At 40.9% G+C, this 26240-nt stretch overlaps 1 protein-coding gene across 7 annotated transcripts in view; it reads left to right on the plus strand.

Annotated features, from left to right (window-relative positions):
- Window positions 1-26240, plus strand: part of SKAP1 (src kinase associated phosphoprotein 1) — a 523306-nt gene that overhangs the window by 15505 nt on the left and 481561 nt on the right. For 5 of the 7 annotated variants that reach the window (XM_061589928.1, XM_061589927.1, XM_061589930.1 and 2 more), the window contains 2 exons: window positions 611-673; window positions 8941-9046. In XM_061589928.1, coding sequence (XP_061445912.1) covers window positions 611-673; window positions 8941-9046 — 169 coding nt within the window. Of the gene's footprint in view, window positions 1-528; window positions 674-8940; window positions 9047-26240 lie in introns of those variants that run through there. The other 2 variants (XM_061589929.1, XM_061589926.1) reach the window with 2 other exon arrangements.

A 26240-nucleotide genomic window follows, 5' to 3' on the forward strand; every position in this document is an offset into this window, starting at 1 on the left:
TTTCCTTCTCTTCAGTTTAAAACAAAAGTCAGAAACTGGGTTAGCCTTGGCTCATTTACAACTGCTGCCTTCCAAAATGTGTGCACCTAAGCCCGTTCAACTCAGTTGGACTTAGACTGCACACTTCAAAGAGCAAAGGGTCAGTGCTATCTATAATATGAACATTTTACAGCCAGCTCCTATGCTTGTACTCAGAATAAAGTCTTATTGTGTTCCACAGGACTTGCTCTTATGTAAACATATATTGCATTACAGTCTAAATTCTAAAGCACCAAAATAACTTCTCCTGGCTATGGTTTTACTCAGATCTTTGGACTGCAACTATGCTCATTTTCCCAGAGGCTGAGAAGCAAATGCCTGTCCAGAAAATGGCATAACAATGAAAGCTGCAGCTGTTGCCTCCTCTCACAGGTGTCTGGGTTGGTTCCACTTTTGTGTAAGAGAAGCTGGGACTTGCCGCTGCAAAGGAGGGGGCTGTCCTACACATAGTCCCTCCCTCCTTCCCCCATTGTCTGATCTACCTTCTTTGCTTCCTTTCTTCTTAAGAGGCAGCTAATGGTAACAGATCCAAATAACCACAGCAAGCTTTTTAATATTTTTTTTACCTCAGGACCATCCCCAATGCAAGCTGCAGGAGATACCCTTCTAGAGGATGTCCAGAGGCTCTTTGAAGGTAACAAAGTTATTTGAATAATTGGGCCCATCCTCGTACAGTTTAGATAGAAGGTGCAGTGAGAAAAAAGACAAAAGATGGTGGCCACAGCAGGTTCTCATGCTTCAAGAATCCTAAATGTGCGCTGAGTATTTTTCACCACCCTTTCTTTTTTAAAAAAGAACAAACCAGTGCTCCTGGTTATTCTCATATAGATAGACAGATATAGATATTTGTCCCCTATTATTAGGGCTTTATTACACTTGAAGCAGCCCTGATTTTCATTTTATCTGTGGTCTTTTGTGAAATGGCAGAGTTGAGCTTCATGCATGAAGACCAGCAGCTTGCCCGCTGCAGGAATTCTAGCCAAGTGTTGCAGTTTGGTAAAGGACTTAAAGACATAATCCACTCAGCTTTGACTAATGGATATAACTGGATGCAGGGCTGGGAGTAATCTTAAATGAAGGTCTAGTAATATAGCTACTTTACCGGCATTCACACCACTTAAATGGTTGGAATCCCAATCACATTTATTCAGATGGAAGTCCCCCACAGTTCAGAGGGACCTACTCTCAAGCAAGGGTACCCCAATCAAAATACCCCAGTGCTGGAGGATTCACTGTACCTTCCATTAGGGTACTTCCAGACAGTTGCTCTTTTGTGGGTGGGATTCAATAGTATTCTGGCAAATTCAGGTTGCTCAATTAAATTTTGTGCTCTGGAGGGCTGGTGCCAGAGGGCAGCTAGGTGGGGCCCTTTAAGGGCCCCTCCGTAGGGTGGGTGGGTAGTGCTCCCATTCCATAATCTGCAGTAACATCGGCTTCCGATCCTGCTGTGGGTCACAGAGAGGGAACTCCCAGGCACTCCCCTACAACTGTGCAGGCCTGCAATGCCCACCTGTGTGCCCCTCTCCAGTTGGGGAGAATGCTGGTCTCGCAGCACGCATGTCTGCCATCAACCAAGATGGCAGCAGAGGCATTAACCCCTTAGGGAAGCCTCAGCCACCATCTTGGTTGATGGTAGGAATGCGCGTGCAGCACAGCCAGCATTTATCGCAACGGGAGAGGTAGGTGTGGGCAGGCACCATGGGCCTGGTGCTCTGGCATGATAAACTTACTTCTCCCCAAATATCTGATTTCCTGTGGTCAGAAAAATGCACTGGAAAGCGTGTGGAAGCAATTTTAATTTATATATTTATGTATAATATTTGCTACCCTCAGCATAGAAGCCTTTTTGAGCTGTTAAAAAAAGTGTGAACATCTACTACAATTAGAGCTCTTGAGCGATTCATTTTAAAGCTAATCATAACTTGCCTTTTAACTGATCTATTTAAATATGCATATTGCAAAATATATTTGCGTACCTTCCTGAAATGTCAAAGGAAGCATGAGAATATACAAAAACTACAATTTGTTGTTAGAAAGCAACAAAAAAAATTAATATCTTTTTTTCCTTCTCTTCTACAGTGGCACACCAGAACCAGAGTAACCCCAATAAATAAGTTCCACCTCCTAACATTTGCCTTCACTGATTAAAGTTGGTTTCCACTGATTAATCAGTTACGCTTTAGTTGATCTTTTTTTTTTTTTGCACGTTCATGATGACTTGGGCCCATGATGGTATCGGGTAGGGATGGAAAATTCTGTCAGTTTAAGGTCTCTCAATTTCTCATTTTTCCAGTCTTCAGTTCTACACAATTTTCATTTTTTAAAAATCCTAATGAAAATTCTCCAGCAGTTTAGTACAGATTTCTCCTAATTAACACAGGCAGTTTTAACTAATGTTCACATTTTTACAAGCACTTTCTTGTCATATAATGCATTTTGTATGTTATTTTCACTCATATATTCTTTTTTTTTTGCATATTTCCCCATACCTTGGAAGATTTTTTAAAAAGGAATAAATTACAATTACTGTTACATGGCTCCAAAAAGGAATAAATTACCATTACAATTAACAATTGTTCTGAAAGGAATTGATTACTTTACCATTACTCAAAAGTAATCACTACAATTACATTTAAGTTACTTAAAAAAAACCCCACAAGAGTATCTACAAGGTGCTGGCCTTGGCTGCTGCACACCTAGAAAGCCCAAAACAACATTAAAAGTAAACACACACACAGAAGTAGTATTCATATTTTTATAATACAAACAAATAAACAAAAAGCAGTAAAAAGAACACAGAGGTATAAAAAGACCAAAATAAAGTCTTTCCTTTGGTGGATTCATTTTCGTTAGTTGCTTGAATCCTTCCACAAGGAGCCATGGGTAGTCGGTGGTTTTGGAGTTGATTGCGAGGTATTTACAAATGAAATGAAGATAAACCATATCGCTTCAAAGTCACTTTTTTATCCTCTGACAGTTTTTAGCCTTTCAGTGAGTTTTTCTGCCAATGCTATTTGTCAGACATTGTGATACCACCTGTTACGAGTTAATCCAGTTCCAGTTTTCCAGCGCCTACTTATTGTCTTGCTGCTGCCATAAAGTATGTTATTAAGTCTTTATTAAGCAAATTCATTGTTGTCATCAAATATATCCAATAGGGCCAATTGGAGAGTAGCTGTACTATATTTACTTATAATTCTTGAACTTTCTAAAAATGTTTCTTGCCAAAAACTTTGAATTTGACAATCCTACCAAATATGTAAAAAGGTACCAACTATGTCACATCCTCTCCAACATTTCTTAAAGTACTAATTCACTATTATTTTATCAAGGGCAAAAGAAAAACTATCAATCTGGAGGGGCCCTATGTTAAGAGTTCTCGGGCAGTTTATAATTCACCAGTAAAATTACTTCAAAATCAGTACAGAAAACCAAAAGTGCACTAACACCACTTGGAAACTACAGTATTAAGTAGTATATAAATTGTTGAAATGAAAAAATAGAGAAAGAACATCCATTATCAAGCAGCTTTAGGAGCCAAATGTCTGGACATCTTACTTGCTCATTAAACATATGAAGAAGGGTAGGCCAGTAACAGTCCTCCTTGTATATAGCATGATGCACATGGAGTAACATAATTTAGGAAAAGCACACAAGAAAGTGGCTTAATATCAGTTCAGACAACTGGTCAATCTCTTTTAGTCACGGCTGACCTACCTTGGGCCTGTAGCACCATAGCCCCAACACCCCCTCCTGATACAGGTGTTGTGGGGCTTAAATAGGCCTACCACACCTACCTTCCATGTCAGTTTGCATGCCCTGTGTGCTGTGCACACATTTCTGCCATCACCTAAGATGGTGGTGGGGGAGTCAAACCCTTAGTGACACCCCCAACTGCCATCTTGGATGATGGCAGACATGGGTGCACAGTGTGCAGGGCGTGCGCACTGACATCCTAATGTGCCTGTGTGTGGGTGTGTGCCTGGGAGCTCCCGTCTGTATGGGGCGGTGCCTGCAAGCTCCCGCTCCATGAACTGTGGCAATATCTGGTCTCATGACCCAATGCTGCTGTAGATTGTGGAGGAGCAGGAGCTCCACCCTCTCACCCTCAAGAGGGTCCCCTCAGGAACCTCCCTGGGCTGCAGGGGCCTTCGGTCATGGCCCATCCTGGATGCATGCTGGTTCCGGGCCTGATCTCAGTATTGTCTATGCTGACAAACAACAGCTCTCCAGGGTTTCAGAAAAGGGGTCTATCCCAGTTCCACCTGGAAATGCTAAGGACTGAATGTGAAACATTTTGCAAGTAAAGCATATGCTTAACCCATCATGCTCACTGTGTTGTCAGTTTATTGTTAAATCATATGATGAAAACAAAGTATTATACAGGTGTTGGTGTGTGCCTTTGTAGATATTGCAGTAGAGACAAAATCAATCCATCTCTGACAAGGTGAGGTGCATCATCCACTAATTGGGTTATGAGATCTCTGTGTACGCAAAGTACGCAGGCTGTTTGTGATATATGTATGCATGTTTGTATGTGCGTGCGCATGCGCACACACGGTGACACTATCAGGCATTTAGAATCGCTGTATATAAAATTGTACATTCAGCACTTCTGTTGCTTGGTCATACTGAACTAGGTATTTGTGGGACCTTCATGTCACAGTGGCTTGGATGAGAGGTTCTAGGCTTGGGAAGCAGTTAACAAATGTCCTCATCCTGTAGCCCTTCATCTAAACCTGTGCTATTGTCCCACAAAGGCGAGCAAGGAATGTGGTGGCCCAGGATCTTGAAACAGAGAGGCTGGTGAGCCCCCTTTCTCCACCTGTCAAATAAAACATTTCTATATGTCTAATAATTATGATTTTTTATCACTGCCCTCTAGAAAAACTATTTCTTCAGCAAAACCTTTGCTGTTCGCAGACAGTAATTTGAGCCTTGAGTTACTAAGGCCCTCTCCTGGAATCTGTTTTCAGTTACAGAATTCAGCTATACAACATGTTCAGTAACAAAAGTACCTCTCAGCATGTGCAGAGTACTTTTGGGTCCTACCACCTCTTAAGAACAGCTTGGCCAGCCTAGCCTGACCTTACACGCTGCTCCACTACTGTGTTTGACTCCCTCTTTTCATTTCATTTTTATAGTTATTTAAGATTGCTATCTGCTTTTTTTACTAGCTCTGCTTCTATCTTATGCCTTTGACTGCTGTTGGATACACAGGGAGAATTTCATCTGCTAATTTCTACCACTTATTCCCCATGCCTGGAAAACCTTCATCTGCTAAATATGTGCTGGGTTGCTTCTTCCAGGCAACACAAAAAATAAATTTGCTAGGGGTGTGTATGATGTTCCGAACCCTTGATAGAAAAGATTTGAGAAGTGTTGTCTGCAATTTGCTTTCTGTGACCAAGCATATTTTAATTTCTTAATAGTGAGGAGAAAGGACTCTGCACATCCTCACATTCACTCCTATCATTTCACAAGTTCCGGGCCTTTGAAAGCAAAGCCCTGGTGATCTTTCCTCAAATTTAAGGTTCGTTATTTTTGGCTCAGTGTAATGAAACCCTGCTCTTCGAATCAGTTGTCTTCCCCAGCTGAATATGTGAGTTTCCTCTGCTATTTTAAATTTGAGGCTGTGATGCAGTCAGCTTTTTTTTTTAAAAAAATGCTTGGTTCTTTATTGTTCTGAACTGACGTTTGTCGTAAACAACTCATTTTAGGCACCTGCCACCTTTCCTTTAGCTTAGATTATTTTCTTGTTAGCTGACTGTTTTTAATTGAAGTCTTCGGATCCCCTTCTAAAGCAGGAGCCTTCCTTTCCTGACAAGTAGAGCAGGCTATGAATGGAGATTAATTGCATGTCACGCTCTCCTATATCAAACTTGCTGCGTCTTTTAACAATCCACAGAGTCTCTAGGCCTTCTGATAGGGAAGGTACGTTCCATCTATGCAAGCTAAAAAGACAGACTCTTGACTCAACTGCCATGTCTGCCTAATGTGTCGTCAGAAGCTATCATATCATTTAGAAAACACAGATCAGAAATAAGGAAGCTAGACTGAACTGATCTGCATGTGTAGATTCACTTTTTTTTTTTAAGGAGAGTTAATTTATAACATGATCAGAGTATTAGAAGTGGATTAATTTATAAAACAAGGATTGCTGGGCCTCAAGGCTGCATGGCAGCCCATACCTTAAACTCAGCAGATGTGTGGGGATGTGCTATGTTTACTCATTGGTGAGGAAAATCTACTCTGGACACTGTCAAAAGGCATTCCTTCCACTGTTACTTCCAGTATTCCATGGCTGAGTACTAGTATTCAAAAAAAGTTCAAGGCATTAGCTCTTGTGATCGCTGGCTCAGGTTAAACTGATTAGGGTCTATGCCATAAACAATTTCTGCTGCCTTAAAGGGCCTTTTTCATTAGATTCTGACATGTTGAAGCTCTAAACATGCAAGTGAGCTCCACAAAAGTCACAATAAATTTGTTAGTTTTTAATGTGCCATAAAGCTCTTTGTTTACATTCTGATAGTGGTGTTTGCTTCTCTTTGCAAATTAATTATTGGTATTGCAAATTAAGTACTGGGTTTAGCCAAATTGGCAACTAGCATGTTTTTCCTCCTGTTTTTTTGCTGTCATTTCTTTTCTCTTCCTCCCTGTAACACATTTGCAGCTGAGCTTGCTCACTTGTATGTGTTCTTTCCTGCTATTTTATAACATCACAGATGAGCAGTAAAACTAATGCAACTTAACCTTGAGCAGCTTAATCTTGAGTGGTTTACATGCTGCTCTTCCTGAATCCTGATCCACTCTGAAACATTATGGCCAGGTTTTTCTGTTTCATTTCCTGGCTCTCCAAACATTGCAGATGGCTCTGGAAATGGGATTGGGAAGGGAAGGCTGGGGTTGGCAAAACACATGGAAGTGATTGGTGCTTTTTATTATAATGCACCCTGTTACTAGTCTGCACTCCACTAAAGTTAGGGCAGCTTTTAGGGATGGCAGAGAAATTCAGTTCCATTTTTGGGCGTAATCCAATTTGCATTTACACTGGGCTTAGGGGAGTTTGATGTGATGGATCTCCAGCTGAGTCCTAGCTCAGCTGGGCTGCACTGGCATAAATCTCTCAGCCTGGCTGAACTGGGACTGGCAAAAGTAGAGCCAATGTAACCTGGTGTAAGGCTTGAAAAAGGGGTATGTCTGGGCATGTCAGGGGAGGGGCTGAGGTAAGGGGAATTAGGCTACATCCAACTTGTGTTTGAAGCACTCCTGCAGGTCCCAATCCAGGCAAAAGTTATGCCGGGGAAAAGATCAGTTTAAGGAAATAATAGGGTTGCCAGGTTCATGGTGTGAGACTGATCCTGTATCTTTAGGAGAAGAAAAAGTCAGCCAACTGCAGGTGTTCTTGCAACACTGTAATGGGAAAAACCACAAGGTGGAATTCTCCCTTTCCCCTGTACAACTTTTAAAGATACAGAAGGCCTCTTGGTGGTTTTTCCTATTACAATGTTGCAAGAACACCTGCACTTGGCTAAATTTCTCTTCTCCTGAAGATACAAGATCAGTCTCATGCCCTGAGCCCGGCAACCCTAATTGCAACAGAAGTCAATGGAGAAGGCTTACTCCCTGGTAGGGGTAGTTGGGAGAGCAGGCTTTTACTTTCTGGTCCCTGTGCACAGCTCTCAGATAACCCAGAGATTCCTGAACGGCAGTTGGATGTGGTGGACCTTTATGCTGGCTTTTCTTGCTTTTCTTGCTCCAGCAGAGTTTACTCTGGCATCTCCTGAGTTGGATTGCTCTCCCCATGTGATCTTATCTGTTCCACACTTCCTATAACAATATGCAAACCAAAACCAGCTATCCTTCAAAGCTGCACTTCTTTGACTTTTGCAATGTAGTTAGTTATCCAACAAAAAAGTGTACAAAAAGTGTAATTATAGGAAGATGAACATAAAAGTTGATTCATTAGTGAAAATAACATTTAAATTGCATTGTTAAGTGAAATTGCTTGCAAAATGTTAGGAGAAATTTTTTTGAGGACTTAAAAAAAATCACAATCTGATGACAGAAATTAAGCAAGCTGAATTTAAGACTGGAAAAACAAGACCCTCCTCTTTCAACGAGGCTTTTGAGAACTTAACCCAATCTGCATCTCTGTTTGAAATGCTTTTTAAGATGTTTTTTAAAAAGATGTTTTTATCATGTTTTGTTTTTAAAGATGTTTTGCTTTTAAGATGTTTTATAAATGTTTTTAGTGTTTTATCGCTTGTTTGCCATGCTGGGCTCCTTTTGAGTAGAAGGGCGAGATATAAATGCAATAAATAAAATAAATGAATAAAAATGAGTAACTGAGAGAAACTGGAACTGACAGATTTCTTCATCCCTACCTGTTTTGTACATGTCACATTTTTTCACATGTATGCATTTTGTATATATATAAAAAAGTTATGAAGACATGCAACAAATGCTATACTATACAGGCACAGAAAGCAGGCTGTGTCTCCCCACTGTATGTGCTGACAAATAATGATGCCGTTCAGGGCTACATTTATTTTGTAGCAAAAATGCATTTTTGGTGGTAAAGTAAATTGGGAAAAGATTGAACTGCTAGACTAGTCAGCCTTTGTACATGGAATGAGGAAGAGGCACTCTCCCTTTGCACTCTCTTGGGTTGTCTTATTTGAGGGGGTGATAACATCCTTAACATGAGTCACAGGATGTCATTATTTGAATCTTTTGTTGGTAGTGTGCTAATTCAAACATACCTGCTTTAAGTTTGTGTAATTTAGGTTGTGAAAGTAGTGTTTCTTTGCAGAATTGGTAGCTTGCCTGTCTGTATCAGTTCATAAACTAATTCCTCTTTCTCCCAATTTTGCAACTCCTTTCTCCTCCACCAAACAGACCTGGAAAATTTCCTTGTGGAGGGACTGCAGGAAGAGAACCTCAGTGCTACAGAGAAGGTGCAGAGGGATGCAATCTTGTTTGATATCAAGCAACTTAAAGAGAGGTTTGTACCTGCAGTAGTTATGATGGGAGCAATTTCTGTAAGGGGATGGTGTTACTCTTAACAGTTTTAGTTTTAAGTTCTTTTCAGCAAGTCTGACTAACCCAGTCTTCTGTGTCTGACAGTGACCAAATACTGAATGCTTCAGATCAAAGTGTAAAAGAGGAGAGTCAAAACTAGTGTGGCCTGCCTGCCTGTTCTTTTTTGAGAACCATGAGGGCCAAATGTAATGGCAGTATATACACAGTTCATCCCAGTCATGTAGTGACGGTCTATCTTATGACAGCAAAAAGAGGGAGTGCAGGAACATTTCCCTAACTGTAGCTTACATTCCTGCAGTTTCTTCTCCTGCCCCCACCTCCATTGCTGGTGTTTTTTTCCTTTGGCAAGCTCTAATACTGGCAGTAGTGTGATTGACTATGATAATAGCACTTTGGGAAAGGGTTGGTAAAGTGTAAGTGGGCAGGGAAGTATTGCCCTTCTCACTTACAGGCCCCATTTACTAGTAAAACTAGATATACACTCCTCCCTGCTGTCCACATGATTGGGCCAAGTCCATGTTTCAACTAATCTTGTTGGGTCATAGTACAGAACAGGACTAGGGAACCTTTGGCCTCCAGATGTTGTTTGACTCCAGTTCCCATCAGCTCCAGCCAGCACAGCCAATGGTTAAGGATGATGGGAGCTGTAGTTCAAAACCTGGAGGGCCACAGGTTCCCAAGCCTGGTATGAAGGCTCCATTTTTGGAGCAGAGTGAGTCCATTGGAAACACCTTCTGTTGCAGCTGATGCATAGGTACTTCTTCCAGTATACTGCGGCAATCCTAGCACTCAACCAGCAATTGTAGGTTGTTAGTTAAATGCAATTTCCTGTTACTACTGTAGTGTATGGGTTGACTGCACTATATTTGTTGCATAGGCTCCTACTGCATGATGTCTTATGATGTCATTGATAACAGTGGCACATTTCTCCACTTGAGTCTTTCATCTGCACAACCTTTGGTATGAGAGACTGTTTTTAAAATCGTTTAAATTCTTACATACTGTAGATGAGTGTTTCTCTGATCTATAGCTTATGGCAAGAGTTCTCAAACTTTCTGTCTCCAGGGTTCACTTCAAAGGGCTAAAAAATTCTGAGGCACCCCATTCACAAAATGGCAGAAGTGGAGCCAGTAAGTGGAGCCAATCTGTCTGACTGCAGACAAGAAGGAGAGACTGTAATTTGGCAATTATTGGCATCATTTCTATTGATATCTAATCCCTCTTTGGAAATGGCTAAATTCTTTGCCACGCCAGTAGTTCAGCTCTTTTCACAATAAGTACAGATAATGGCTCTGGAAGTCTTGTGACAGACTCCCAATTTTAGACAGAACTTAGTGATCTAGAGGCTCTAAGAGGCTTTTTGTTTTTCCTCTCTTCACCCTCAAAGTATTTTTACACATCTCTTGCCATTTCTTCTCCCTCTCTGCTTTCACACATTAACTTAATTCCCATACCCCAAACTGCCAGTTTCTTTCATCCCTCCTCCTTGTTCCTTTTTCATTCACTTATTCCTCCTATAACAGCTTCCCTCTCTTTTCCCTGCCCCTTTATTCTCAGCTTATTTTTTTTTTAAATATATTAACCTTTTATCTCTTTCTAATTTCTTCCAAACTTTTCTCCTCAGAGGAGGGAGGACATAGCAACGGCATTAGAAATACGTTTCTGTGCGGGGGCATAGACACCAGAAAACATTTCTTGGCAGCATAGAAGGGTGAAATATACTAGGTGGGGAGCAAGCTCCTTGTTTGGGGGTGCTTGCCCCCCTTTGGCACCATCCCTGGGAGGATAGGTTCCTGTCTTGGCAGGAGACCAGGCAGGCAGGAGGATTAGGTTGTGGGGGCTTTTCCTTTTCCTCTCTGTGTCCCTTTTGCTCCCCTTCTTCTTGTTCCTTCTCTTTCTTCCATCTTATTTAGCTGTCCACAGTGTCCACTTCATCTCTTTCTTTCCCTTCCCTCCAATTTTGCACACTGCAGCATTGTTCTCACCTTGTTGTCTAACCAACTTCCTTTTCCATAGTGCACTGTACATGTGAGGAGCTGCTTCTCCAAACAAAAGACTACTTAATGCATGATCAGAATTGGGTGCAGCACTGAGACCCACACTTAGAGAAATGCTGGCATATGGGATAGAGCAGCCTCTCCCAACCAGTGTGCCTCCAGATGTTGTTGGACCACAACTCCCATCTTTCCTGACCATTGGCAATGCTGGCTGAGGCTGATGGGAGTTGTGGTCCAACAACATCTGGAGGCACACTGGTTGGGAAAGGCTGGGATAGAGTCTTCCACAGAAGCAGGAATGCTCAGCAACAAGTGGCATTTCCTCTAAAGGGCAAGGTCACTTGAGGAATCTGAAGAGGTTTTGCTGTTAATTTATTTAGCACCTCCATGGCCTCAACAAGCCATTAAATGCAGTTGCAAGCAAATACTGAAGGACATGTGGTGGAGGATTAGAAGAATGGAGCACCTAGTGGGAATTGGGGGACATTGCAAGGGTAAGGACAGTCAGCATAAAAAAATAGGTTCAAGTTAGGGGCAAGAACTGTGTTATTATGTTCTGCATGTACTCTGTGTTTCAATGACAACAACACTGTATTTCAACAGCAGCAACAAATCAAAATTCTTCACCAAAAAAAAGAAGATTGTGCAGCCTGTATAAACTACGCAAATTAAGCAATAGTTGCTTTTTATTTTGCATCATTTGCTCTGCTTGTATTGGGCAGTATCCAATATATTTCAAGGTGGAATTATAGACTATTTCATTTTAGAAATGTTATCTATCACTTGATAAATCAACTGTTTTATGCATTGTATTCTGTCTCCCCTCTCCTCGTTTTTTTTGTTATTTATTATGTGGAATACACCCCATTATCAACTTTACACATGGATATCTGCACTTGTGACTAGATCCAGTTTATATCTGAAATATGTCCCAAACCTTAATGAATTTAATGTATGGTCTCTTACTAACAAAGAATTATGGTGACTGATGTTACTTGGTTGTGGTGTTTTGTTTTTGTCATAGGGAAGGACAAAAGCTATTCAGGATGTTGAACCTCCTCCCACTGACTATCAGAAGTTCTGTTTGGTGCCAACCCTCCTTTCTGAGATTTCATCAAGCCCACACTCTGGAACTTATTTTCACAGCTGTAAAGAAACTTACTATTTCAGTGTTAAAGTACAAATTCTTAGGATACCATGCTTGAGTAGCATGATCACAGAATTGGAGGTAGGGCCGGCCCTACTACTGGGCAGAATGAGGCAGCCACCTCAAGTGGGGAGTAGACAGAGCTAGGTGTATCCCATGCTTGCCCTGTATCCCATAACCTAGCCTGCATTGTTTAGGTGCTGTGGAGGACAGTGGCCTATTGCCAGTGGCAAAGTAAGATTCAACTGTCAGTCTAGTCAGCCTTTGTACACGTAATGGGGGAGAGGCACCATCTTGCCTGCCTCCAGTCGAAATTTGTTTATTAAATGTATATCCCTCCCTTCTTCTCAAAGGAGCTCAGGACAGCAAACATATATGTGATAAAATAATACAATTAAAAACAAAATAAACATATTTAAAACATTTAGAAACAGTAAACACAGTAAAATATTAAACAAATTTAAAAGCAGATATAACCAAATAATATGTCTGGATAGTCCCCCTGAAACAGAAAATCGCCTGAAACAGCACACATCTAAAATGGTTATAATGAAGGAGCCTGCCTAATATCAGTATGCAAGGAGTTCCAGAACACAGGTGCTGCCATATCAAAGCAATGACTCTTCACAAATGTGGAATAAACACGTGGCACTTTTAAAAGTGCAAGTTCCGCAGATTCAAGTGATCAAATAGGCACATACGGAGTAAGGTAATCCCTGAAGTAAACTGGTCCCAAGCCATTAAGACATTTATATTCCAGTAGTGACACGGGCAGCCAGTGCAGATATTTTTTTAAGATATATTTTATTGATTTTCAACAAACTGATTACCACAAAAGGTAAAATATGACAAGAAAATAGATCCCCCATAATCATCAATATGTGCATAAGAACAACTTAAGTCACCAGTGTAGATCTTTGAACACAGATATAATATGCAGACAGGCTCTTTCTCCTGTCAGCAATCATGCTGCAGCATTATGCACTAACTGCAGTTTCTGGATTAAATGTAAGGGAAGCCCAATGCAGAGTGCATTGCAGTAATCCAGTCTTGAAGCTACACTGCCTGAACCACTGTGGTCCAGCTGTCCTGATCCAGAAATGGTCACTGCTGTCTTACCAGCTGAAGCCTGTGAAAGGCACTCCTAGCATATCTGCTTCTCCAGAGGGAGTGCAACCCCATCTAGAGCAGGTAATTGACCAATTTCTTGGACATGAGAAGCACTCTCCCTCACCCACAGAGCCTCTCTAGGTTTCAAGCTCAGTTTATTTTCTCTCATCCAGCCCTATATCCAGGCACCAGTCTAGAACCTACATGGTCTCTCCTGAAGCAAATGTCTTGATCTGAGCCTGTAAACTAAGTCATGGATTTGTGAAGCAAGTGTTGGCCTCATGATGGGAAAGCTGAGGAGTTAAGAGTTAGACATAAGGAATGAGGTTGCCAAGTTTGCTGATGACATCCAGTTGTTCAGGATGGTAAAAACAAAAGGAGTTCCAAAAGGATCTCAACAAACTGGGTGAATGGGCATTAAAATGGCAAATGTTGTTCCGTGTAAGCAAGTGAAAAGTTGGGGCATAAATTCCTAATATTAGGACATAAAATCCTAACTTCACATATATATTAATGAGTTCTGAACTGGTGGTGATTGGCCAGGAAAGAGTCCTTGGGGTTGTGCTGAATAGCTTGATGAAAATGGTGATCCCTGTGCAGCAGCTGTGAAAAAGGCAAATTCCTTGTTAGAGATAGTTAGGAAAGAGATTGAAAATAGCATGTGTTTTAACTTGCCTATCGGTTTTTGTGGGTTTTAATTTGTATACTTGTTTTTAGTGTTCTTTATTGTTGTAAACCGCCCACAGAGCTTCGGCTATGAGGCGGTATATAAATGCAATAAACAAACCAACAAATCTGCCAGTATCATAATGCTTTTATACAAATCTGTGGTGTGACCACACCTGGAACAGAATCATAGAATAGTAGAGTTGGAAGGGGCCTTTAAAGCCATTGAGTACAACTAGGGTTACCATCATTTTGTCATTTCAAAAAGAGTACATTTGGCTTCGATAAGTGAAAAGTAAGAGTATGCTGTTGCACCATCTCAAAAAGAGTACATGTACTCTTAAAAGAGTACGGTTGGTAACCCTAAGTACAACCCCTGCTCAATGCAAGGATCCAAATTAAAGCATACCCAACATATAGCTGTTCAGCTGCTTCTTGAATGCCTCCAGTGTTGGAGAACCCATCACTTTCCTAGGTAATTGGTTCCATTGTCATATTGCTGTAACAGGAAGTTTTTCCTGATGTTTGGTTGAAATCTGGCTTCCTGCAACTTGAGCAAATTATTCTGTATCCTGCTCTTTGGGATGATGTAGAAGAGATCCTGCCCCCCCTCAGTATGGCAACCTTTCAAGTACTTGAAGAGTGCTATCATATCTCTCCTCAGTCTTCTCTTCTCAAGACTAAACATGCCCAGTTCTTTCAGTCTCTCCTTACAGGCCTTTGTTTCCAATCCCCTGATCATCATTGTTGCGCTCCTCTGAACCTGTTCAAGTTTGTCTGCATCCTTCCTAAAGTACGGTGTCCAGAACTGGATGCAGTACTCAAGATGAGGCCTAACCAGTGCTGAATAGAGGGGAACTAATACTTCATATGATTTGGAAACTATACTTCTGTTAGTGCAGCCTAAAATAGCATTTGCCTTTTTTATAGCCACATTGCACTGTTGGCTCATATTCAGCTTGTACTCAACAACAATTCCAAGATCCTTCTCGCATGTAGTGTTGCTGAACCAAGTATCCCCCATCTTAAAACTATGTATTTGGTTTCTTTTTCCTAGGTGTAGAACTTTGCACTTATCCCTGGTAAATTTCATTCTGTTTTCACCCCAATGCTCCAGCCTATCAAGATCATTTTGAATTTTGTTTCTGCCTTCCAGGCATTAGCTATCCCTCCCAATTTTGTATCATCTGCAAATTTGATAATCATTCCCTGCATCTTCTCATTCAAATCATTAATAAAAATGTTGAAGACACTGGGCCCCTGACTAAGCCCTATGGTACCCCACTCGTTACCTCTTCCTAGTTGAGAAGGAACTGTTGATAAGCACTGTTTGAATACAATTCTGTGGACAACTGTGGATCTGATAGTTGTTCCATCCAGCCCACATTTAGCTAACAGGTTATTATTTATTTATTACATTTATACCCCACCTTTCTTTTCATGAGAGAAACCCAAGGCTGCTTACATATGGTTGCCAGGCGGTCTCCCATCCAGGCACTCACCGACCCGACCCTACTTAGCCTATGTGCCTTCAGACCATAGCCTGGGACCAATCAGATGTGCTAATCAGAATATCATGGGGCACTTTGTCAAAGCTTTGCTGAAGTTGAGATATATTATGTCCACAGCATTCCCACAGTCTACCAAGAAGGTTACCAGATCAAAAAATGAGATAAGATTAGTCTGGTGGGATTTGTTCTTGACAAATCCATTTTAGCTTCTAGTAATCACTACATTGTTTTCAAGGTGCTTACAGATTGGCTGCTTTATAATATGCTCTAGAATTTTCCCAGGGATTGATGTCAGGCTGACCAGTTTGTAGTTCTCAGGTTCTTCCTTTTTGCCCTTTTGGAAGGTAGGGACACCATTAGCCCTCCTCCAGTCATCTGGCATTTCACCCATCCTCTATGATTTCGCAAAGATAATAGACAGTGGTTCCAAGAGTTCTTCAGCCAGTTCATTCAATTCTCTAGGATGCAGTTCAGTTGGGCTCTGCTCATTCAAAGTGATTAGGGTATTCCTTGACCATTTGTCTATCAGTCTCAAGCTCCAATTCTGCCCCTTCAACTTCAGGTTGCCCAGGAGGGTCCCTCTTTGGGGAGAAAACTGAGCCAAAGTAGGAATTGAGGACTTATGCCTTTGTCGTCTTATCATTTTGCCATCCTCACTGAGTAGCTGTACCACCATTTCTTTTCTCTGTCTTTACTATGGATGTACCTGAAGAAAGCTCTTTTAATTGTTTTTATAATCTCTCGCTAATCTCAGCTCATTTTCAGCTATTTACACATCTGATTGCTAAATATCGACATTGTACTGCTGGAAAAAGCGCAGAAAAAGATCCTTTGGGCTATCTCTCAAGAATTCCCTTGCCACTTCAACCAGAATCCAACAGGACTTGAGATTCAAAAGTTACAGCACAATTTATAAACTGACTTATATGTGAAAGTCAAAAGTAGCTGTGGGGCATTTGGATTAGGGCAACTCAACCTGTGTGGATGATAGTATAAAAAGGGCAGATTAATTTTTAAATCAGAGTGATTTAACAAGCAATTTAAAATACCATGAAAAAAGGTTGCTATGAAAATTTAAATCAACAATCCAGGTTTCTAGTTCTTAAATTTCTTGTATAAACTTGCGTACTAATTGGTTGCTATATATAAAAAAATCTTTGTGACTAAATACAGCCTTCATAACACCAAGAATATAATTCAAAACCTCTGGTCATGCAGCCCATACACCTTTGCACTGCAGAATTTATAACTGCTTAGCGGGGGGGGGATGTGAAATCAAGTATTTCTGTTTGATTTCTTTTAACAAAGGTAAGGATACTAAGCAAGATCACTTACCTGAAGAAAACACTCAAACTATATGTTATGTTGAGTTCTGTGACTTTTTTCTTTCCATTTTTTTAATCTCTGCACCAATATGTTTATACTGCATGCAGATACAATTTTAAATCAAGATATTTTAAGAAATATTTAATATAACTTTTTGTTGAAAAAAATCTAATTAAAATCTTTTTTTTTAATTACTCACCCTGGGGATAGGTTATGAGCACATGACCTCTCAAGAGCCTCTATCCTATTTGTGGGCAAATAAACAGGGGACACAACTTCACTGAATTTTTCCAGAACAAGAATAAATTCTTCAATGGTTTTTTGGGGGTGGGACTCACCATTTTGCCCCCTGCCATTATAAGTAGCAACAGCCATAGCTATGTTGGCAGCCTGGTCACCATTTTGCATCCTCCACAGTGCCTTGGGCATGGTGTCCTCCTGGGGATTTGAAGGGAGAAATTAGTGGCTGCCACAAAAAAGGAGGAAACTGTATACTAGTCTTTTTCTAGAGGTGTGAGCGAAATCTCAAATTCTCAGAAAAATATCTGAGAAATTTTTGAACAATTCTAGATATGATAGAATTTGCCAATGAGAGCACAGTTTAAAGAAGGGAAACTGCAGAAATGGAAACTTAGAGATTGATTTGGGTAATAAGTGTTCAAATGTTAATGCCAAAGGGAAATGAAGAAACTGGAATAATTGGTACTGAATGGTAGTAAGAGAAACATGGCAGAACAGTGAGAATCAGCAGTCTATGATTGAATATAAAATCTACAGAAAAAACAGAGAGTGGTTATTGGAGGTGGTGTGGTTCCATATGTCAACGAAGGCATAGAATCTAATACACTCATAAATTTAGCGAATTCTTCCACAGAAATTCTGTGAGTAGAAATACTAGGTCAAAAAGCAGTATATAGCCGGGATGTACTGTTATCCCACAGACACCAAAAGTCTGAAGACGACCTTGAGATGGAGGAAGCTTCTCTCAATCCAACTCACTTTCTTCTATGTTATAGTCTGGGAGCTGAACCTGAAAGAGTATGAATTCCTCAAGGCCACCCAATCGCCCTGTAAGTGTGATACATGTTTGCCCTGCCATGTTATGTCTTTTTAAAGATGGGTGGGGAACTGGATCCAGCTGGTGGTTTAGATCTCGACAGGAGGGTGGCCATCTAACTACACTCCCAATTCTTCCTTTGCATACCTGGCTTGAGTTCAAGTCGGGCTACAAAGAAAAAAACCCCTCCTTTTGCAGATGCAGTTTGACAATTTTTCCTTTGCACCCCTGGCTTGAAGTCAAGCTATGTAAAGGAAGAATCAGGAGTGCATGTTGAATTTCTTCCTGACTCTTCTAGCTTGGACTTTAAGTTTCCCATACTTGACCTTATATATGACATCAGGCCAGGAAAAGGACATGGTTTGCCCAAAGCAGCCTTATGAGCCTAATCCAGCTTGTGGGCTGGAGGTTCCCTGCCATTGGGATACATCCTGTGCTTGTGCCCTGTCGCTAACATGGCAGCATGATTTCTGCTGTCCCTACAGCTTCTCTGTATTGGATTTATAGAGGTGAGATTTGAAATAAAACCAGTACAGCTTGTGATGTGGAATTACTGTGCAGAGAAGGCAGATCAGATTCTTCAAATTTGCACTGTTCCTTGGTAAAGATACCTTAAACTTCATATTCTCTCTCTCTCTCTCTCTCTCTCTCTCTCTCTCTCTCTTTCTTTCTATGCTAATGTAGACTGGTCCAAACTAGACTAGTCTGATTTTAGACCCCCACCTTTGAGTTCTCTCAAGCGGGCAGAGCGTTTTTATCCTTCATAAGGTCACAGCCGGGTATCCCCTGCAGAAGAACATTGTGCGATGCCCTGCTGTATCCAAATCAATCTTTCCTGCTGGCTAATTAAGCACCAGTTTTCTTACTTAGCAACTTGGGACTGTGTAATTAACAGTCCAGGTTGCTGTGAATAATTGAAAGTTAGAGGTACTGACTGCAGGAGATGGAGGGAACCTTCTGGATAAAGGAACAGAGTGAATTTTTATCAGAATGCAGAACTGGCCTTTCTGTAGTTCTGAATCCAAATATTTTCCCCTATATGGGGTGGAGGAAGGATAGCTCTATCAGGGAATTCCTCTTGTTCCATGCCCTATCCTTCCTTGAGTGATGTTAGTTGTGAGACCTGCAGGATTGGGTCCTCACTTCATTTCCCTTGAGCTTTTAGAGGGGAGAGGATTGGTTCCCCCTGTTCCCCCTGTCTCCCTGTGCTCCTAAGTGCACCACGGGCCCCCAGAATAGACTTTCCCCCTTTTGGTCTGCATGACTTCCAATGACTTGCAAGTAAGGTGGTTGCAATTATCCAGAAATTTTGAAACCCACTTCTGAAAACTGGATATCTTATTAAGTCTCCACTTCTTTGGTTTCTGAGACTTCACCGGGTATTATTTCCCATTGGTGAGCTTCCCAGAGCATCTGCTGTGGAAGACAGAATGCTGGATGATGTGGGTCTGTGTGCTGAATCAAGCATGGCTGTTGATATATTTCAAGTCTTTCTTTCCAACTGTAGCATTTTTTAAAAAGAAAGTGAAAGCTGAGCATCTCAGGATGTTGTGTTCTTTGCCTGACATTTCTCTTACTTGTGCAGAATATATACTGTACTTCCCTGGGGGTTAATACCTTGTACTGCTATTTCTGCCGAAGTAGTGGCTGGTGCCCACTAGACTTGGTGGGGCTGCTATGGAAGCATGGCTAATGAGGTTATGGCTAACTGCTGTTTTTCCCCTGTCCTCCTTCCTCACAAACATACTGTGGACACTTAAGCATTGCAGTTTTACAAAGAGCAACTAACTAAACTGTAACATGTATTACTTTGGTTCAGAAGGGGTCCCTGCTGTCAATAGTTTCTCAGATGGGAAAAAAGTTGTGTGGCCTCCAACTGTTCCGGTTCTTTCCCTATCCATCTCCTTTGCAAAGAAACAGTGGACACTTAAAAACTGCACTTTTAATAATACTGAGCACCTAACAGAGCTTTAGTCCTATGCTCGGTCTCATGAGTGTGCACACAGTTAAGTCATAATTCCTCAGCAGTGAACAGAAACCTAGATCTCTGGTCATTTAGTAATACTCTCCCAATCCTGTTTAAAAACACACACACAAAGTGAGTGAGTTGCTGGAAACTCACATTTAGAAGGCATTAGTCCTATACTTCCTTTCATGAATAAGCCCCACAGAACACAGCAGAGGTTTACTTACTTCTGAATAAGATAAAGAGGATTGTGTTGATAACCAGTAGTGCTTGGAAAGTTCATTTTAAAAAGGAACAAAACAGTTCAGTTCAAGTTCATGCAAATATAGGTTTAATTCATAATAATTTCTGCCTGTCACACATAAGGCACAAGAGTGCTGCTCTCTCCCAGTGCCAACCCTAAAGCATGCAAATAACTGAAGTGAATAGTAAAATGAAAAGATAAGACACATTTGGGCAACCTGATAAATAAAATGAGGATCTGTAATTGTATAAATGTAATGATTAGAGTGTTGGACCTGGAAGACCAGGGTTCAATTCTACACCCATTTAAATGAACACAGTGGGGCTTCCTTCTAAGTAAAATGAACAGGATTATGTTAGTTACTACACCTAAATCATATCACCTCCTCAGTATAGTTAACCACTATATATGTGAGACTACGTATCACAGCAAATATTATATCAGGAATATTATGTTTTATTTAAGCTATGCCTGCCTTATTCCCTGGTATGCAGAAAGGGCTTCTCTGACCTGGAGTGTATTCATGTATGATGGATAATAGTCATTGGCTAAAGATTTCCAGAGGTTCTTTTTTAAAAAAATGAAACCAATCCTGTAAACTGTAAGCTCCTGTTGCTCAGATAAAAAGATATGGCATGTGGGAAAATGTGAGAAAGCCAAAATGTGAGAAAAAGGAGTCTTTCACACTGTATGATGATCAGTTCTAAATACTGTAGCAGAAAGTTACACAAGTTCCTCCAGGATTCCACTTGTGCAGGGACTCAGACATTCACACAAGGTGTCTCAAAGTTTCTTGGTTTTAATAAAATCCGGGATTGGCTTAACTCAAAATTCCTTCTCCTTTTGATCAACTATATCTACACAGGTTCTACCTCCTTACTCAGAGTGAAATTGGGGCTGGAAGTGTGCAACAACCCCACACATGCCCTGCTAACTGGATTGCCAGGATGTCTGTGTTTTCAACTACTCTCCTGTTCTCTTCCACATCCCCACACCCCATTATGAAGACAGTCCTGGGCTCAGAAAGAAAATAAAAATCTGGTCCTCTTGAAAGTACTCTTTTTGTTTGAATTAAAATAATTATAAGAAGTTCTTGCTCCTATAATTAATGAGTTAATTATTTTGCAATAAGCCCATATCAAATGTTCAGATACTTTAAATAAATAAAAATAAAAAAGGCCCAGTCCATTCTTGGGGCAACTTGCCACCACTAATCTCCCCTGCCTCCCACCCTGACAGTAAAGAAGGTCAAGTCCAGGTCCAGCCCATGAAGAAACCAGATTCTCCCCACCCCCACTTACGATGCCAGCCAAACAGTTTTTAGAGGCAGTTTGACATCAAGAATATCCTCTTTCTCCTACCCTGACAATAAAAAGGCTAAGTCTGACCCATGAAGAAACCAAATTCTCCCCCACCCCATGATGCTAGCCAAACATTTTTAGAGGCAGTTTGCCACCAAGAATATCCTTTCCCACCCACAATGACAATAAAAAGGCCCAGCCAAGCTTGGTTGCCAAGAGGTCTTCTGTATCTTTAAAAGTAATAATAAATGAATAAATAAATAAGTTGTGCAGGAGGAAGGGAGAATTCCACCTTGTGGTTTTTCTCATTACAGTGTTGCAAGAACACCTGCACTTGGCTGACTTTCTCTTCTCCTAAAGATATAGGATCAGTCTCAGGCCATCAACCTGGCAACCCTCGTTGGGAGTGGGTATATCCACAATTGTGCCTGAAATTCTCCCCCCTATGTGGTAACATGGTGGCTTGCATGATTTTGCAAAATATTCTCTATCTTTGTGCGTTTGTGTGTGAGAAAGTGAAATTCATCCAACAACTTGGTGACCCTGAAAAAGAAAATCCCCTTCTGAGAAATGATGATCCAGCTCTAGTATAAATACCAGCAGATTAGCCTTCTGCTTTTGCGTGGATAACAACAGAGCAGTACCTTCCATTTGCTGTACTATAGATTCCAGCTCATACCATGGACCTTAGGATATAGCCAAATCTAGACCTGGAAGGTATGTTATTTTATTAGGTTTGGCTAGCCTGGCCCTAAAAGCTAGCCCTAAGGAAGGTCAGGACATCACAACAAGTGTGAGCAAACCAGTTTTGCAAAACCTTGTAACTATATTCTGCGGTCCAAAATTGTATTAATGAAAAGTGGAGCACAAACAAGTCCCAGCAGGATGTGTTGCTGTCTATTTTCCTCCTCACATTAATAGTGAAGAGGATTGTGTAACCCTCTCCAAATTGTCACACACCTTGCTATCTGCTTTGGACACTAACACACTTACAATTTTGACTATCCTATCTGCCTTTTTGCTCTCTTCACCTTTCATTCTGATTTCTTTGAAAACAGAATCATGTAAGCAAAATAAGAGCTACTTCCTATGATAAGAAGCAGCTAGCGTCTGTTGGTTATACAGTACATGGTGAGATTCTTGACCCTAAATCAGGGATAGCTAATGCTGTGCCCTCTAGATGTTGTTAGACTACAACTCTCATCACTAGCAGACAGCATGGCCAATGGTCAGGGATGATGGGAGCTGTAGTCCACCAACATCTAGAGGGCACCATATTAGTTACCCCGTCCTAAATATACCATGGACATATACTACATGTGGCTCTGTAGCAGGCTTTCACTGTATTTAGGAACATGCATGCTCTATTTATGCTTTGTGTTTACTGTGGAAAACATTGATGTAAACTAGCTGCTTTGTTTTTATTTTTTTAAAATGAACATGCTACTTTTTCAACAAGTGCAAGTAAGCTTAAAACTATAATAAAATCAAACAATAAGATAAAACAAGCACAACTAAATAGCTATATAATCAGGCAGTTAGAAATATTTCTTAAAAGCCAGACAAAAAAGGAAGGTTTTACAGCTCCACAGAAAGGCAAGCAAACAGAAACAGTTCTTTGATGTTCCATAGCTTCTGGGCCACTGCTATAAAGGCCCTGATTCTAGCAGTAGATACAGGCAGGCCCCGCTTTACGGCGTTTCGCCTTTTGGCGTTGTGGTAATGCGGCGGCTTTCAATTCCAGAAAGTCCTCGCTTTAAGGCTCTTGTTCTGCTTTTACGGCAGTTTTTTCATTGTGCACCATTTTCGCGTGATGCGCACCATTATTTTCAATGGGTTCCGCTTTTCGGTGGTTTCCGCTTTTCGGTGGCAGTCCGGAACGGAACCTGCCATATAAGCGGGGCCCACCTGTATTCCTATTGCAGAGAAAAAATTGTAACAAATGGCCTGGCTTGGTGAACAAAGATGGCAGACTGTGGCCCTAATCATACGCAAACATAAAGTGATATAATTTATTCTGACAGCAAATGTAAGATTTTCATGCCACATATAGATTTAATTTAAGAAATAAGTGTATCCTCTGATTAATAAATAAAAAGGATAATACTGGAGCACCTAGATGCCTTGAAGCTATGTTTTCTGACAAGAAGCCTGGCTGAGTCCTGGTTTAAATTAAGGGTGTATCCACATGGGAGCATAAAGACACTGTTTTTACCTCCATTTTCTGTTTGCACCGTCCACAGTAAGAGCTCAATGTCAGCTGCAAGCATGGTGTTTTCTAGTCACACCTGAGGGGAAGCATCAATCACACAGTTTCCTAAAGGCCACACCTTCTAATTTTAACATTTCCACTCCCTCTGGTTACCTGGCAACTGAGCATGCTCAGTTTGTTCTACCAGTAAGTTCCGCTTTAAAAAACAAAAACCCGGGAAGTGTGATTATTTGTATTTTCACTGGTACAATACAGCTGAAATACAAATCTTTGTTTAAACAGTGTTATGCTTTTGTGCACAAGTTAGGGGGGGGGAGAAAATAAAGGCACCATTTATAGCAACATAAAAAAGGCTTGCAGAACGGGAGAAAGCAGTGGAAACTTCTCTGCAGCCCACAGGAAATGAAATAAAAAAGGGAGGAGGAGGGAGTGGGCATGGAAAGGGGAATGAGTGACACACCCACCTAAAAGCATCAGAGCAAAGCATCTGCAAGCCCTAGAGATACAGAGTGAAGTTTTTTTCTTCCCTTTTCAGATTATCAGAGGATTGGGTGAGTACAGATTTAAAGGGGGGAAATGGTGTGATAGCTTCTGTTTGCCAGTAACATCATGTGAACCATGCAAATTAAAAGGGGAAGCAAGGAGCACCAAACACACAATAAAACCCTGTGTAGATGAGCCCCAAGACCTACATGCAGTCCTCTCTTCTTTCTTTTTTAACTGAAATGGAACTAGAGCTTACCTTTCTCACCTTAAAAAAAGGGGGGGAAGAAATCCCCAGCCGCTTCTACTTGTATTAACTAAGTATATGGTAATTTTAATTTCTAAATCATATTTAAATAATCAGAGATGAGAGCAAATGAGAGAGGAATTTCAGAGTAATCTTTAGCTCATTAGCTTAACTATGGCAATAGTAATTCCCTAACAATAAGAAGCTCATTAAGTCAGATGGTTTGTGATATCAAGATAAAAGTGGTATTTAAGAATGAGACCTCTTGATCGGGCAGGTAGCTGAGTTCTCTGGGTTTAATACCCCATCTTGCCTAGTCTTGCTGGATTGATTTTAATTAGCTGGAACACTTGTTTTCATATTCTGGTGCGTCTTGAGAGCTGAAATTTCCTCCATTTGGCAGTTGGATTGGATGGATTCTGTTGAACATGATTGTCAGGTCTCATTTGGGTAAAGGCTATTATCTTGGCTTACCTTTCCCATGTTTTTTTCTTCATGTTGCTGTTTCATGTATACTTGAAACAGACTCTGTGGAATGCTTTCTCCTTGGAAGAATGTTTAGCGCCAACACTTATGTCATTTTGGTATCTAGTGAAGTTTTTTTCAATGTATCAGAGCAATAATTAACTATAGTAAGTGGCCTGTTTTGTGATTTCTGCTGTTCTTACTATTTAGCTGGTTTTTATGATGTATGATTTATGCATTTATGTAATTTTATGGAATCCGTTATCATGTACCTTGCCCTGAAATTCACTGAAGGCCATATGACTATCTTATCTGCTATGTTACTGCTATGTGTCCTCATTAATTCACTGTCGTCCATATGACGTTGCAAGCTAATATGGATTTTTGCGTTCATAAATCTGCATTGGAAATACCACTGAAAAACCAATATGCTTTCCTGTATAATCAATAGCATTAATGTCCATGTACTTGGACTCAGTGCCACGGACTTCCCTGCAATAGGCATTCCATGGGTGTTCCTCCATCATATGCCAAGTCCCCTGTCTCTTTTCCCCCTAACAGTCAGTTGCATTTCTGGTACTGAATTTGGATCTGCCCTCTGTCCATGCATTCTCCTCCTGGCTTACAGTTCATTCCTGCTTCTGGTACTGAACTGGTGTACTTCCTCCGGCTGGCTTCTGTAACTGTATCACATCAGGGTTTTTTTTAAAAAAGTAGTATTTTGTAATCAAACATAAAATCAAATGTTTAATGAATAATATTTCCACTTAAATTTTTTGCAATATTATGCAAACAATTCATTGAAAACATGGAGTTTAAAGGAGGTGGTTTTTAACTGAGCTTCCATGGGCTGATAGGGAGAAAGGGCGGGGGAGAGGAGTAAGCTATAGTGGCATTGATCTTACAGCTGATTCAGCAGCAGGCAAAGCCTCTCTTTTCCTGCCCAACAGCTGATGGGGATGTGAGGGGGAGCCAAACATACCAAAGAGCCAAAAATCAGGGAATCAGAGGAGGGGAAGATCAGCCTCTCTCTCTCTGTTTGTGTGTGTGTGTGTGAGAGAGAGAGCACAGGCACTGTAAGTTGTGTTCTTTTCCTCTGAGCCTGAAACTGACTAATCTTGGTCCTCCCTTTGCTAACTTGAAACTGAATGACAGACTATCTCTTGCTTTCTCCCATGGTGGATGGTAGAGGATCTAATAGTTTGGGGGGAGGAGGCATGAAGAGATTTGGTGGGTGCACTGGGCAGTAGGTAATAGCAGGAGACAGTGAGAAACAATTGAACATGGAAAGGGATTTGCCTCCCAGTTTGACAAATTCAGTGGAATCAAGAGTAACCAGCGGCTCCCATCCTTAACATGCACTATGTTATATGTAACAGCCCAGATGTTTATTTTGCTTGCACTTGGGGGAGGGGTCCATTAAC

This window comes from Rhineura floridana, chromosome 11 (assembly GCF_030035675.1).
Source record: "Rhineura floridana isolate rRhiFlo1 chromosome 11, rRhiFlo1.hap2, whole genome shotgun sequence".
Classification (NCBI taxonomy): domain Eukaryota; kingdom Metazoa; phylum Chordata; class Lepidosauria; order Squamata; family Rhineuridae; genus Rhineura; species Rhineura floridana.